The sequence below is a fragment of the Sphaeramia orbicularis genome, chromosome 16 (genome assembly GCF_902148855.1).
Source record: "Sphaeramia orbicularis chromosome 16, fSphaOr1.1, whole genome shotgun sequence".
NCBI lineage: Eukaryota > Metazoa > Chordata > Actinopteri > Kurtiformes > Apogonidae > Sphaeramia > Sphaeramia orbicularis.
The window spans coordinates 18838717-18855677 of NC_043972.1; the positions used below are offsets into that span (position 1 = coordinate 18838717).

The following is a 16961-nucleotide window of genomic DNA, read 5'->3' on the forward strand; positions in this document are numbered from 1 at the left end:
ATCTGTGTAAAACTAAGAGTTTGTAATGTATTTCTTGACTGTCTGAAACAGTCATTGTTTATTCAGCAGCAACAAAACGCACATTACACAAACTTTGTTGCCTAGTAATATTAAAGCTTCAAACCAATTACACAACACTATCTTTAGAATACCATAGTACTCTTGGTACTTGGGCCATTTAAAGTAAATTTATTTCCTTTAGATGCAAAACAGGTCATGTGACAAATTCCAATTGGACATGAGGCAGTGAGATTACCCCCCAAAAAACAAAGGTAGTTGTCTTAAAACCTGGAGAAAACCCTGTTGGCGATGGACATTTCACGCAACAATATTCACAGGGTTCCTGCAGGGTCTTAAAAAGTCTTAAAAGTCTTGAATTTCCAAATCTGCATTGAATACCTTAAAGTCCTTAAAAGGTATCAAATTTGATATGGTAGGTCTTAGTTATGTTTCCATAAACTTGCTGGCTGTATTGTGTTTAAATGTGTCTATTAAATGTCCAAACTGCAAAGACAGTAACGTTATTCTACTCAGTTCCACCCATTCCAACCCAACAATTTATAATGAAATTAGGAACCAGTTCTTGCTAACTTTGCAGCCCCCAGTGAGAAATGACCTGGAATGATGAGAATCAAGGCGTTGGAGTAAATAAATCAATTTTGCTAAATTTTAGGAGTCACACATTTTTACCAGTAAGGCTGTGAAATACGCATTAAATTCTGTTTTAAATAGTCTTAAAAAGTCTTGAATTTAACTTGTAGAAACCTGTAGGAACCCTGATTCAATATTCATTGGGAACTGTGACCATTCTGTAACATCTATATTTTCAATTTTCAAAACCTGCTGTTAAATGTTAACTGATTGCTTTTCTGTATCGAGATGACAGTAGAGGGGATGTTGGAGGTTCAGCTCGTACAAACTTTTGAATAAATATCAGGAAAATAAGTAGACAAAGTCATATTGGATATTTTAGCTGTAGAATATTGCTCTGACTTTAATCCTTGGCCAGGTTGTTATTGGAAATGCTAATCAGTTCTCAACTAACCTACCTGGTTAAATAAAGGATAAATAAAGAAATGAAAATCACTTAGTTTGGCAAACGTCTCCAAAAATACTTTACATGTGGAAAATTAAATGACCACAAGATGTATTTAACCTTTAATCATGTATGGAATTTGTGATACAGACATAATGATGCATCTGTGCAAATGGAATTCCCTTTAAAATGATTTTCTAATATTGGAGGTTTTCATATTTTACAACGTTGAACTTTGATGTACTTTTAATACAGTATATCTGTAAAACTGTTGAAGGCTCTGTCAGACTGCAGGAGTCATGAGTCAACACGCCTCCCACAGGGCAGCAAGCGATGATCATACTTAACACTAATCCCAACATCTTGAAAGGTTAATGTTGTTTTGAAACCATCAGTGGTGGTTTGGCAGTGTCTCTATGCTCATTGTCTCTCTGGGAACAAGTTTTCTTCCAGATTTCTGCTGGATTCTTGGAGACCACATTAGGTTCTTTGCATTTTTTCTCACTTATTTCTCCCTTGACCCTTACATATAAAGCTCTTATTAGTGGTGTAGTGGGAGTGTGTCTGATGCAAACACATATTTTCCATTTTATATTCATTCAACTCACATTAGGTGACATTACAGTTGATGAGTGCCAAAAAAAGGGGCCACTTTATATTTGATTTTGCCTTCCAAAACAGTGAAACATCAAAACATTCACGGGGAGTGAATAGATGTACAAGGTGCTTTAGCTGTACATACGCTGATACTTTTCACAAACTTGGTGAAAGTGTTACAGCCTGTTCAGGTTTGTTCCCGTTTCTGTTTCTGAAATCAGGCCGCCCAGAGTGTCTGGTTACGTGTAAACCTGCTGTGGCCGTTGGAGGGTCAGGCTCAGATCTGAACATTTTCACAACCCTCATGTTTATCAAATTGTGTGGTTGGTGCTCTGTTTATTTCCATTGTGTTTGATAGGAGCAGATACAGTATACACTGGTATCATATTGTAAATAATAACAGCGGTGGGTAATAAAATTGAAATACAAAATGTTTCAGTGTTTTATTGCTTTCAGGAAACCAGCACATTAGCACTAACATCTTGTTATATCTTTTACTTCTTGTCATTTACTTATTGCGTCCTTTATGTCATTTTCTTCTTGTGGCACCTTTTACCTACTTCTAATTTTTTTCTTTTTGCATCTTTTACTTTATTTCATCTTGTTTTATCTTTTATCTCATTTTGTCAAGTTGTCTCTTTTTCCATGTTTTTGACTTGTTCCATCCTTTACCTCATTTTTATCTTGTTGCCTCTTTTACCTCATTTTTGTTTTGTCTCTTTTACTGCTTTTTTGTTGTTGTTGCCTCTTCTCCGACAGTTTTGTTCTCTTGCCTCTTTTACCTCATTTTCTTGTTGCATCTTTTGCATCATTTTTGTCTGTCGTGTTGCACTTTTCACCTGAATTTTCATCTTATTGCTTCTTTTGTTGTGTCCTTTAAAAGTAATTTAAACCATCTTCTTTTTTAATATTCACACACAACCAACCATCAGCCTTTAGACTTAAAGCTGTAGGAGCTTTGGACTAAATCAAAAGACTAAATATAAATATACATTAACCTGACGTAGTTTCATGTTGTCATAAAAAGGTGAAGACACTTTCAAAGCCTCTGATTCGAGACATGGAGACCAGTAGATTCACGTCCAGGTCTGTTGTGATTGAATCTGCTTGATGAATGGTGATTAAACCTCTGTCAGTCACACATTTAACTCCCTGCCTGTCTGATAAAGCCTTCAATTCACCAAATCTAAAAACAGAGCTGAGGAGTAGATACAATTGTCTCATTTCCTCTCACATCATATAAATTACACTGTCCTGTGAGGTAATTATGGATTTTTTTGCTCACTCAGTAAAATAAATATCAACCACTCCAGCTTTAAAGATAGCCCAATACACTCTCGTAACATTTTTGACTATATTTCCCAGTTTACAATGAATGCATTTTTGCAACATATGTCTCTAGAAAGGGTTTTATAAGAGCAGTGCAGCAGGATACAACAAGGCACACGTTAAAAAAAAAAAACATTACAAGACATTTAACAGCTAAACATGACTTTAGAGCTTTAACCTAGGAAACAGACATATCTGCATGAACACTTATGTGTTATTTGGTCTGGTAGATCCATCTGGCCTTGATCCTATTCATACAGACTTCCATCCAGTCAAAAATGGTCCAGACCAAAGGCAACCATTTGATCTGATATGAGAGGAGGTTTTGATATAGCAACTAACAGACTTTGGTCTCACATTCAGGACAAAAAGATGGGATACTGTTATTAAATATTGCCATATTACCTTTCTCCTTCCTGGAAACTTGTAACGTCACCAGTGTTACCTCCATGTCCTCAAACAGGTTTAGAAAGATTATATTTATTCTAGTGCTGTCGAACGATTAAAACTTTTAATCAGATGAATCACTCAGTTCCTGTGGATTAATTTCGATTAACCACGATTAAATATCATTCATTTTTAATCTATATTAATTGCGTTTCATTTTGCATGAGCAAACAGACTCAAGAAAGAAGGAAATATATATGCACTTAACGTGTTTATTTAACACCTTCAACAGTTTCAACGAAACAACTTGAAACAACAGTCCTGTCTTGTTTTTTTTTGTCCTCATATTTCCATCGACAGGACCAACAGGCTGTTTAGCATCTTTATGGGTTGGTTCTGCTGCCTGTCACTACTGGATCAACTGCCCGAAATGAGTTGCCAGAGATATTCAGAGTCATTCTGCACTACAGATACGTTAATTGCATTAAAATTTTTGATCAGATTAATCATGATGATGGATTAATCCACATTAATGTGTTAATTTTGACAGCCCTAATTTATTCCAAACAGAGAGAAACAAATAGATATTTCCCTGTTGAATGTCTTATACCATTTCTCTCAGCTCGATTGGATCAGTTCCCTCTGATTGAGGTCTGACTGGTGATTCCAATTATTTGGACAATCTGTGGAAACCCAGTTATAAACTGTGTCCTATTGGTAATGTCCATCAGTGCAAAAGCAGCTGTCATTGCAATTGGTTGTGGTTATTTTGATCACCCACATTACTAATTCACCATCAGTCATGTATGTCAACAACACTTACCTTTAGAGAGATAATAACTGGTTTCCTTGACAGCATGAAATGTTTCACAAAACAAGATCAAATGAAAAGACTATAAATCCACATTCACAATCTCCCAGTGCAAATTGAAGAGTGATAAAATGGATTGTAAAAAAGCAGTACTCAACAGGTGCACACATTCTCATACTGTGCACCGTTATGAAAGGAAACATTTAGTGTGTGGAATGGGTTTCTGCCGGGATTTTATGGGTGCAGAGCAGAGGCAAAAACGCATACTTTTTCCACCCAAGTAAAAATAGAAGTAGATGTATTGATTTAACCCCAGTGAAAGTGACCCAGTCCAAGCTACAAGTCAAAAGTAGGCCTTTGAAGGACATTTCTAGCACCTGTTCCTAAACCTCATGGTACATTAATACACAGTCTGGTTAATATTTTATTGAACAGCCTTTAGCTTCAGTTACTGTCTGCTTTTACTGTAACATTATTTCACTCGGCTTATGCAATATCACGCTGTTTAGTTAAACATTTTGGACACATAACATTATTGAACCTAAACCTCAGCAACCTCAGCAACCCCTGATCATAACACTGCCCACAGGCATGATGGGTAATCACATAATCCACCTCTCTTCTCACCTTGATGGGCCCATCACTGTAGAACAAGGTCAATCTGGACTCATCAGACCACATGACCTTGTTCCATTGAAACACAGTCCAGTCTTTATGCTCTTTATAAAACTGATGGTTGTTTAAGAAATTACAAACTACAAACTGCATCAGTTAAAGGGTAAAAGAACTGCCTGAAATATATTAATCACTGCAGTAATTATCTAATGCACAGGTGTCAAACATGCGGCCTGGGGGCCAAATCCGGCCCACCAAAGGGTCCAATCTGGCCCATAGGATGAATTTGTGAAATGCAAAAATTACACTGAAGATATTGATCAGTAGTGTAAAAATCATGTTATTTCAGGTTCCATACGTACACATATAAAGTAATTAGATCTCAGTTGGGTCAGACCAGAAAAATACTGTCATAATATCCTATAAATAATGACAACTGCAAATTTTATCTTTGTTTTAGTCTAAAAAAGTAAAATTACATGAAAATGCTTACATTAACAAACTATCGTTTTACAAAAAATGTGAATAACCTGAAGAAATATGAACAATGTGAAATGTCTTCAGAAAAGTAAATGCAATTTCGTCAATATTATACCTGCTACTAAATGTTTTGTGTATTTGTAACTGTAATGTAAGTTGTAATGCACATGTGTAAATGATAAACTGATAAACTGAGGCAGAATATTGTTAAAACTGCACTTGTTTTTCTTAAGACATTTCTAGTTGTTCACGTTATTCAGATTTTTAAGGAAACGATGTAGATATAAATATTATCATAATGTAATTTTACTTTTTTCACTGGTATTATTTTACTGGTCCGGCCCACTTGAGATCATATTGGGGTGAATGTGGCCCCTGAACTAAAATGAGTTTGACACCCCTGATCTAATGATTATCTTTTTGTGTCATTTTGTCTCTTACTCTGCTTCTTTGAATAACTCTCATTACAATTGCTTTTAAAACTTAGATTTAATGTGGCAAAAGCATTATCTTTCTGCTTTTGCAAGATTTAGTTATTTATGAAATCGGTGACTACAGTCATTTTCATCTTGTTTTATCTTTTGATGTAAGGTTCATCTTATTACCTCTCATATATTTGTTGCATCTCATATCTTTTTGCGCCATTTGTATTTTCTCTCGTTGCATTATTGTACTTTACAAGGATATTTTTTTTGTATCCATTTTAGTCAAAATTGGTCTTGACATTGTGAAGGTATACAGTGATTAAAGAATAACAAATAACCAAAAATTATCAGTAATCTCCACCTCAAATACATTAAAATGAAAGCCAAAATCTTTTTAACTAAGTAAAAGTACAAAGAATGATACTCCAGTTAAATATAGTACTTCCCTCCTCTGACAGGCATCTAAAAGGTTTAGTAATTTCTTAGAACTCCAGAGAACTGTGGATTTAAAGGAAAACTTAATTCACACAGGAGTAAACACTGCATTTGTTGTGGACTTTGTTGGGGATTTACGATGAGTCCACATTTGTTGTTTTTCGTATTTGGCAGCAAGACAAGTATGTGAATTAAAAAGTACTACGGTGTGTTTTCCCTTTAATAAAGAAACACGAGACTTGGTGTAACACCGTGGCTCCTCATGTGTTTTTAATAGTTTTGATGGAGTTCTGGGACACAGATGAGGAAGATAAATCACACCTAAAAAACACACAGTGTACTTTTTAATGGGCTTTTGTACTGAATTACAGATAATGGATCAGTCCTCACCCAACGTCTGTGCCGGCCTCCCCGCTGCTCTGCAAAAGAATAAGCCAAAACATAAATAAATAAATGAGGGATTGGTGTGGGAAACGGGAAAACTAGAACAGCAGTAGAACATTCTGTAAAAGGTCTGTTCAGTTAGTGCAATTTGCTGTCCCCCAACCAGAAAGCAACTTTAAAAACCATTTAAATATTTACCCAAAATATCACTTGGATTAGTTTTTTCTTAGAATTTAATACACATCAAATTATTTATATGGGGTTTTACATGGGAGGTCACTATCTCAAACTCCTCACTCCTAAATGAATAAACAGTTTTTTCCCCATTGTTGTGTTTTCAATTATACTTTAATTAAATATGCGAGTGAAATAAACAAAACACAGTTAAAGCAGCAATTACAGTATAGAGGAATAGTTTTTGCGATATGGAAAAATCCATTCTGTATTTTAAGAATTGTCTTCTGCAAGTAAAAAAAAAGGAAGGATGAAGAGAATAAGATAAAGAGTGGATCTGGGAATCCAATATCGCCTTCAATTGATTTTATCTCAGAACTAAATCTTCACACTCATTATGAAACATCAAGTTCCTTTATACTACTGTTTCTCAAACTGTGGGGCAGGTCCCCTAGGGGGTGCACAAAGGTTTGCCAGGGGGTGCATGGGATCTGTCCTGGGTGTTTTTTTTCTTCAAGTTAGAACATGAAGCAGGTGGAATTAATGTTTTAGTGTTGGAGCACCCTGGACTCATTTTCAGGACGTACAACAAACCAATCTACTGCCATGGTGATCTGTCACTAGACAAAGACTTTAGGTTTGGAGAATGGACAAGGATTTGATTGGAAAAATGTGCAATATTTCTGTTTTTGCACAGTTTGTACAGTTTGCACTTTAATGCTCTGAGATGTGCAATGTAAGCAGGGTCATTGCAGCCACTGATCTTTGTTTCCAAAATGTGTTTGTTGTTCTAAAAAAAGGAACTTTATTGTCATAGTTGTAAGATAATTGCACATTTCCTATTTTTATTCAGAAAAATATTGTATCAGGGAGCAGTCTTGTTGAGTTTATTTGTATTATTCAAGCAAAAATCTAAGTTATTTTTAAACTGAACAAAAAATTATTCAAGGAAAAGCAAAAAGTATTGTTATACAATACTGATATTTCTTTTAATAGAAGTTATAATTGCACCACTGTTACAGTGTTGTTGGGGTTGAGGGGGACCTGAAGATTTTTTTGTACTCCAAAGGGAGGCCCGACAGAAAAAGACTGAGAACCACTGTTTTATATCATCATTTTTTAACACACAGGGTAGTCCTAAAAACAGTCCTAAAGACAGAGAAACAGTTTAGGGCAGGGGTGTCAAACTCATTATAGTTCAGGGGCCACATTCAGCCTAATATGATCTAAAGTGGGCCAGACCAGTAAAATAATATAGATAATAGGATAAGAACTTTGAGCGACAAAAGTAAATTCCGTTAAAATTAAAATGTTCACATCTACGAATTGTACTTGAACATAACATAAACAAATATGAACAACCTGAAAATTCTTTAGTAAAATAAGTACAATGTTAACAATGTTACGCCTTAGTTTATCATTTATGCATGTGAATCACAACTTAGAGATCAGTGGACTGACAAATACATAAAATATTAAATAACAGGCAGAATAATATTGAAATTCCACATACTTAAGACATTTCAGATATTTGTATTTTTTGTAAAAGACTAGTCTGTAAATGTCAACATTTTTGTGTAATTTTACTTTTTTTACACTAAAACAAAGAGACAAATTTACAGTTTTCATTATTTATAGGTTATTATGATCGTATTTTACTGGTCTGATCCACTTTAGACTGAAATGATCTCAAATGATTTTAACATCCTTGATTATTAATATCTTGGTGAAATTTCTGCATTTCACAAATTCATCCCAGGGGCCGGATTGAACCCTTTATGCGGGCTGGATTTGGGCTCCGGACCACATGTTTGACACCTGTGGTTTAGGGGAAGTGGTAAAATAAGAAAGACAAAGATAGAAAATACACATATAAACACAGCTTGAAACAAGATTTGAGTTTACTGGTTTCCTCGTATAAATTTAACTAAAAACCAACCCAGTCACCTCCATTGTGGTAAGGATTTTGCTACATCTTAAAAACAAGGGCAAATATTATGAATGGAGAGTGAAAATGGTCTCAATAAAAACATACTTTTCTCACCCAAACTGTTTTACAATATATTATCGAGGGTAAGGGGACAGTTTCTATTAACATGTCGATTACATCTCCTTATTACTAATGGATTGCTAATTGCGTTGTAATTGTCATTTCATATTATAAACTTCTTTATAGTATTTTACTGTGTTCTATTTATCTTCACATATTAGGTTTGGATTTACTATAACTGTTGTAATAACACCTTTACCTATTCATCACTCAACCCCCGTCCAGGAACTACACATGAAAAACAGCTCTTAGCTATTTCTGGTACAATATATAACACGATTGAGCACTGTCCTAACGAAATAAACAATAAATTAAATATATTATACCTCTAGATGTGTTTCATTTTTGGCACTACAGGGTGGGGAAGCAAAATTTACAATATTTTGAGGCAGGGATTGAAAGACAGTGTATGACCAATTAGTTTATTGAAAGTCATGAGAGTTTATTTGCCACAAGAAAATTGACATAATAGAAAATGTTTTTATTCTATGTGTCCTCCTTCTTTCTCAATAACTGCCTTCACACACTTCCTGAAACTTGCGCAAGTGTTCCTCAAATATTCGGGTGACAACTTCTCCCATTCTTCTTTAATAGTATCTTCCAGACTTTCTCGTAATAGTTTTGCTCATAGTCATTCTCTTCTTTCCATTATAAACAGTCTTTATGGACACTCCAACTATTTTTGAAATCTCCTTTGGTGTGACGAGTGCATTCAGCAAATCACACACTCTTTGACGTTTGCTTTCCTGATTACTCATATGGGCAAAAGTTTCTGCAAAGGTATGGATAATAGTGTTATATGGTATGATTATGACATCAATATATGTTTGGTTTCAAAACAACTGACGTAGTGCCTGCTGAGAAAAAACAACTAAATGTTCATTGTAAATTTTGCTTCCCCACCCTGTATTGTCAGTATGTTTCTTCCACTATCAACAAAAATTCCCATGAATCTTGTAGCTGCTCTTATAGTTATAATTAGAACAGTCATATGATTACATAACATATGATTTTTAGTATTTAACACATATAAGTTTGATGTATTTAATTAGTCAGTATGAGTACCGCTGCATTGTCTGGCTGTTTCTCTTGCTGTATCTTTATCTGAGTCTTTGAGTTAGATTTCAGATGAGGAGGGACATTCCTGCCTTTTTCTTCTCATAAATTACAGAACATTTACATTTTTTTATTTATTTATTTTTTAATTTTATTTCGAACATGCAAAGAAAAATAAGACAAAACAAAGCAAATCAAGACATAAACAAAATAACATTCAAATGGACAGAATCTATCCTCAAGCACATACAAGTCTGAATATTGCATGGTCAAAAAGGAGTAGGAAGAAGTATACATTTATTTAATCCTACCCCTCAGTTCTTTTACACCTTTATTATTAACTTAATACAACAATCAGCTGTTTTTATCATACTTCCCTTGAATCAGGACACTGTCACATGTTTGTCTTATCTGTCTGTCATTGTATAGATTCAGGATGGTGATTCACTGCAGCTCTGTTATAGGATAATAGTGAATAATCATACGTAACCGTTACTGAACCGGTATCAGCAGATCGGCCTCAACTGATTGCATATGCTTCTGTAGCTACACAGCTCTGTCGGCCGATAACATCAGCCTCATTCATGCAGGTGTTGAGCACAGACGCTATGAGCCAATGGACGCCATCTGACCGGGAACGGCCCGAGGTTCAAATCATCCTTGACACATACGTACGTACGTTTACACGGCAACACTCCGCAAAGATTTCTCCTTTGCGTTATAAAATCATTCCGCGTTAAGACGAAGCCGCTATGATAACGATCTGCGTTAACATGAGTACGACATGAGGACGGCTGAATACGCTGTAGTGGCCATGCCAGACCAGTAGCTGGCGATGTAGAGCTGTAGTGAAACAGTGGCGGTAAAACACGCGCCTGCGCACAAGCGATTTCCGGTTTAGACAGCCTTTAAATGAGGAGAAGAAGAAGAAGAGGCGGACAACACTATTTACAAACAACAATGGCGAGTGGTCGTACAAAGACGCAGGACTTCTTTGTCTGGACAGATGAGCTGAGCACAGTTAGCAGCACGTATGTTGTTCTGAAACCGGCCATTGTTGTTGTGGTTGTTCCTTCTTTTTCTGCAGCTTTATTGTGTCATAGAGGCTGGCAAACCAGCTTGGAGGCGCATTACCGCCACCAACTGGCCTGGAGTGGGTTAACTGGCGGTTCTTGGCTGCGCGCGCATGCGGTGACGTCATATTTTACCCCGGAACGTTCCGATTCGCGTTAACACGGAGCTGAAATGCGGAGCGTATCGATAACATTCCACCCTGGACCCTGGTATCAAAAGTTTCCGGATTCGGGCACTCTAGGCACCGTTTCCATGTTAACAGAAGGCTAATCCGCGATGAAATCTTCCCGTAGTCGACTGAATCCTACCCCGTGTAAACGGAAAGCGCTCTGTGATCCACTGCTCATACAATAATATCACAAGATAACTGCTTTAGCTCTGTATAAACCCATTTGAGTAGTATATATCAACACTAAGGCATATCTGTGTATAGTTTTCAAGGGAGATATAGAATGAAACACTGGTGTTTATATATTTATAATTTGATGGTGCCTCACAAAACCTGTTCCTTTCATTACATCTGTGTTTGCATCTCCACACCTCCACAGTTAAAGTTGTCTATTCATATCATTCCATCCGTCTATTGTGTTTTTTTTTTGTTTTTTTTTTTTTAATTCAACTAAATCTTTGCATTATCATGATTATGCTTATAATAAACAACACTTTTTCTTTTACATATGAGGGGAAATGAATGAGAACCTGTAACCTCTGTATAATTTATTTATTCAGGGTTAAGATTTTTATGTTTCAGTAATGTGCATGAAACAAAGCTGTGATTTATCAAATGTACACTAACATACAACTGCAGCTCAAATGTGCTCTATAATGAAAATGTATATTTTTTTTATAAGATTTAATTTAATTATACTTAACTGGATTTTTCTCTGGCAAAGTGACAAGTTCTTTATTCTTTGTTTTTATTGAAGTTTTATTCACAGACATAGTCAGATCTTTTTTTGTTTTATTGCAGTTTGACTAGAACTGTGCAGAGGATTGTGGGTGGTTAAACATCATATAGGATCCGTGAGTGTCCATGAGAATCAGTTCTTTGTCCAAATCTGATAACGTATTTATTTTGTAAATGGGTCAAAACACAGTATTTGAAATCTCTCTGATGGGACATTTTAGAGACAGTTTGACAGATTGGTGTTGCTAAATGACCCACATTTTTACTGTTAAATTCATTTTTGCTTTAGTTGCACCATAAGGGATTATCCAAAACAAGGAGCTATTTTATATTGAAATAAATGTTGGAATGGCAATCAATTAAAGTTCGCTCTCTGACGGGACATTACTGTGTTGTGACCCAAATGAAGCCTTGAAGGATCCTTTGAATTTGAGAAATAAAAATCAAACTAATGATTTTCTAGACGTGAACCATAGTGATATCTCTGGGTTTCAGTGTATATTTGAATGATCTCAAATATGCATGCGTAAATGTTTTCTAAATGAACTTTTTAGTAGTGAGAAAGCAGTTTGCACCAGTTCAGGCCTTTAATAGAATTGCTTCACTACTACTTTGGTTTTGTGTTTCACCAAACTGATCCCTTTTATACAAATGTGTGTAAAATAGCCCATTGTTCTCCACCTTTGTCCTCCTGGTCTTTGTGCAGGTCACAGTCGCTCTGTAGTGGGTTTGGAGCAGAGGAAGAATGGGACCCTCTGCCTCCTCATTCTGGATCCAGGCTCCTCGCTGTCCGACACCAGGAAGCTGCTGAGTAGGGACACCGTGTCCACAGCGGTCCGTCACATCCGGAAGTTCCCTGGAAACCTGAAGCACAAACAGTACCAGGTGGTGGCTGTGCAGGGTGTGCTGTCTGCAGAAGACAAACGAGTAAGTAGATCATGTGTCAGAGTCACACACTGCTCAGAACCCTGCAGAGGTTTGAACTATGATCTGCTTTTGTTGACAGGACCGGTTTAATTTCAGGTTAAAAGGTCAGTTTAGATTATTTAAAGTTTATGTAGCAGTTTATTACCTAGAGTAGAAGTAAACTGTAAACTCTGCAGCTTTAATGCTGGTTAACTTCACTTAAGTTACAAATTGTACCTTTTAGTGTTCACTATATTTAGAATATTTACAACGCTTTACTTTGACATGAAATGGCTCTTTCCAGTTGGGAACTGAATCAGTCATATCACTCTTTTTAAGGCTTAAAGCAACAGTACTTTTACCTCATAAATTCTCAACTTGCTGGTCTATCAATATTATTTGTTACTTAACCCTTTGATGTATGAATTATGAGGACCTTAGTCAAGATTATTTTCCTGAATGTTTTTATTAACTCTTTAGGCATGAAAAAAAAAAGTGATTGAAATGTTTTTTTAATGAACCTGTTTTTAATGGAGGTACAAAAATGCCCACTCAGCTGGACACCATGCGTTTAATTTTTGAAGCAAAGAAATGTATTTAAAATGCAATATCAGAAAGTGATATACTGTGTGAAAACTACAGAATGTTTTTTTTAATGCAGCGAATCTGATGCTTTCTCACATTTTAGCATACTCTGATACTAGTTATTACTCTTTCATGGAGATAATATGTAAAAAACCAAACTTTTTGTTTAAGAAAACTGTGAATTATAGTCTAATAACAGCTAGCAATTGATTTACACTCAGACATGTTACTGCAGATCAGGTTTATCAAGAATAGCAAAGTTACAGTGTAGTGTAGTAGTTGCAGTGCATGAGATGGTGCATGAGTGTCCAATGTGTTGGCTGATATGCAACTAAAACCACAAAATCTATGAATATGCAAGAGAACATCTGTAAAATAACTGTCCACTGCAGTGACCACTATGCATGAAAGGGTTAAATAGGGTATATGTAATATTAACAAGAAACCTAAAATTATGATTAAAGGGTTTAGATCTGAGAGTTCTGATGTTCTGCCAAAGATGCCAGTGTATTTGATTGTAGAGATATTGACTGAATTTATTTACACTGAGGGTCTGATGGATTTATGTGACCACTAGAGGAAGTAGTGAGTCACTCTGCCAGTCTCCCATGGTGAGGAAAACTAACACCTCAAGGCCTTTGACCAAAGTGTCAGAAAGTGACCAGATGAGATGAGAACCCTAAGAAACAACTTGTAGAGTCAAAGAAAGTGAGTCAGTGATTAAAAGTTAGAAACATTGTTTGTTATTTTCACCACTTTACACAGCTTTAAATGAAAAGAATGGAGTTTGATGCTGAAATGTCAGCGTTTCTTCTACATGGGTGAGTTTTATTATGAGGCTGATGGAGGTATAAAGTTATTATGTGACAGCTCAAACTAAACTGCAACAGTTCTGACCTTCTTTGGAGGATTCCAAACAGATCTTTAGTGTAGCTATTGACAACATAAACTCTTCAAAAAACAGGTGATTTGTGGTTTTACTGTGGCTGTTTTCTGTCTAAAAACAGAGCTAAACTAGAAGCACTTGGAGAGCGTATACCTCCGCCAAGACAGATCAGTGCCCAGGATTTGGATGAAAATTTCAGGAAATGTTGATAATTGCACAAGGAACAAATGATTAAATTTTGGTGGTGATCACGGGTGGGGGACTGATCTGCCTTGGTGAAGGTTTGCACTGTTTTTTCTAGAAAAGCACTCGTAGAGCGCAGACCTCCGCCAAGGCAGATCAGTGGCCCCCCCACCCCCACCCCCCGATCACCACCACAATTTAATCATTTGTTCCTTGTGCCAGTATCAACATTTCCTGAAATTTTCATCCAAATCCGTCCATAACTTTTTGAGTTATCTTGCACACAAACAGACAGACAGACAAACCAACGCCAACAAAAACATAACCTCCTTGGCGGAGGTAACTAACAGTTATAATGTAAACTATCAGCTGACATAGCACATGGAGATGATAAAACACTGTTATTTTGACCGAATATCAAAATTAGCATCTATGACTTTTCGTTTGAAGAAGAAAACTTGATACTATAATACAAATGTGTCTAAACAATAAGCTTTATACTTTTTTCAGTAAATGATACATAGTGTTGATTCATTGGTGGTTTTGAGTGAACTGTGTGTGTTCTGGTATGTGACTTCCTTCTGCTGTTGAAAATTTGGAAATTCAATACTACCTATAACTCCTTTCGCATCTGAACTCTGTTAAAACAGCAAAAACCACACAAAAACATAACCAAACAAGTCAAGTAGTGAGAGATTGATCCATGATTGCATGCTGAAATTATTGGTATTGGTTTTGAAGTTGGAAAGTATAATGATGAAGATATTCTAAATATCTTACACTATTGACATTCTGCTTTTGACTCCATCACAGCAGTATACTCTCTAAATTCTATGTCGACTGCTTCTCTAAACTGGAATCATGCTAACTGCTCTCTACTGCAGAATATATTCTGTTGGACAAATATCTCGTATATCTTCAGTACACAGAATCTGATCTAATCTTTTAACCTGGAATTAAAGCTGCCCCGTGGGTTTGTTTTGACTCATTTCCATACATTACGTCAACTAGAATCACTGAACAAACGTGTTCTCTGTTACCCTCTGTGGTTAGACTCTGAGTAAGTTAAATAAAACCCTGTTTATCTGTATATCGGCATGTTTTGTCTTACAGATTAGCATCTCGAACTCCAGGACGTTATGTGCTGAAAGGATCCCATGAACAGGAACCTTCACCTCTTCTGTTTTTTTTTTTTTCTTTGCTGTGAACGTTCACCTTATTCCTTTCCTCAGGAGAAACTTTTATTCACTAACTTATATAATTTGCATTTTTTTTTAATAAATAAAGTACATGTTTTTTTTAATGCCTGTCCAGTTTCTTGGAGTAAGCTGGTTAATATTATAAAAGGGGAAATGAAGCATATCAACTCTGGCTGCTTTTAAGAAGGACACATAACCTTCAAAGTCTTATCCCTAGAGGACGTTTTACTAACACACACTAAGAGCAAGAATCAATATAAAAGTCAGTATTTGTCTTATCTATTTCTGTGACCCATCATTGCCACTGTGTAATGAGTGATTCAAGTTAAATAAACCCTATGGTCCAGCAGATGGAAAGGGAGAGCTACAGGATTTTATAGACCAGAACCTCCTTACATCAATGTAATAAAGAATTATTACACTTCAGAGAAATAAACACTATCCCACTGAGAGCAGAGGAATTTATCTGACAGGACAAATGACGGCACTGTGTGTGAAACTGTAGGTGATGTATGGAGAACTGTACACACCAAATACATAATCTCATACCAGACCAATTACTCATACAAATATTCTGCTTAGCAAACAAAAAAGCACCACATGCGCTAAAGAAATGTACATTTTCTGTGTGCATTGTGCAGCAGTTAGCAATAAAAGTTTTGTCAAATACACCTGGAGGAGTATTCCAACACAGCAATAATAGAAATAAGGAGAAATGTTTTTAATCAACCTTTTTCCACTTTGGTAAATGGCCAGTACTTATATAGCATTTTTCCACACTTTTATGGTGCCCAAAGCGCTTTACAAAATACACCCATTCATACCCTACTGGGAGCAATTGTGGGTTCAATGTCTTACCCAAGGACACTTTGACAAAACCCTTCAGTCATTGGCCGACCCTCTTTACCAACTGAGCCGTAGCCGCCCCACTTGTTTTCATCGTTTACAAAAAAAGATAAACTAGTAAAGCACTCGGAGAGCGCAGACCTTTGCCAAGGCAGATCAGTGACACACACACCCCCACCTCCGATCACCACCAAAATTTAATCATTTGTTCCTTGTGCCAGTATCAACATTTCCTGAAATTTTCATCCAAATCCATCCATAACTTTTTGATTTATCTTGCACACAGATAGACAGACAGACAAACCAGCGCCGGCAAAAACCTAACCTACTTGGTGGAGGTAATTATGTCAGGATAAGACATATAACTGTCAAATTAAATACACACCTTTGTTACACTACTGGGGCACACATATAGAACAGCAAACAAATAAATACTACTCAACACAAGGGACAAAGAGTAGGGTGAATTTTTTCCTTCTGTGTAGCTTCAGGTATTTATTTCATCATGAACATACAGAGTAATGTTTACAGTGTTTGGAGAAAGCATATCATACATTTACAAACTGGATCTAAAACAGATTCAGTTTAGCAAACCT

At 36.1% G+C, this 16961-nt stretch overlaps 1 protein-coding gene across 1 annotated transcript in view; it reads left to right on the plus strand.

Annotated features, from left to right (window-relative positions):
- The window catches only part of zufsp (zinc finger containing ubiquitin peptidase 1), a 32405-nt gene extending 16780 nt beyond the window's left edge, over nucleotides 1-15625 (plus strand). Inside the window, exons 10-11 of the mRNA XM_030156967.1 lie at nucleotides 12467-12687; nucleotides 15434-15625. Of these exons, the coding sequence (XP_030012827.1) occupies nucleotides 12467-12687; nucleotides 15434-15481 (269 nt within the window). The 3' untranslated portion in view covers nucleotides 15482-15625. The remainder of the gene's footprint in view (nucleotides 1-12466; nucleotides 12688-15433) is intronic.
- The last annotated feature ends 1336 nt before the right edge of the window (nucleotides 15626-16961 follow it).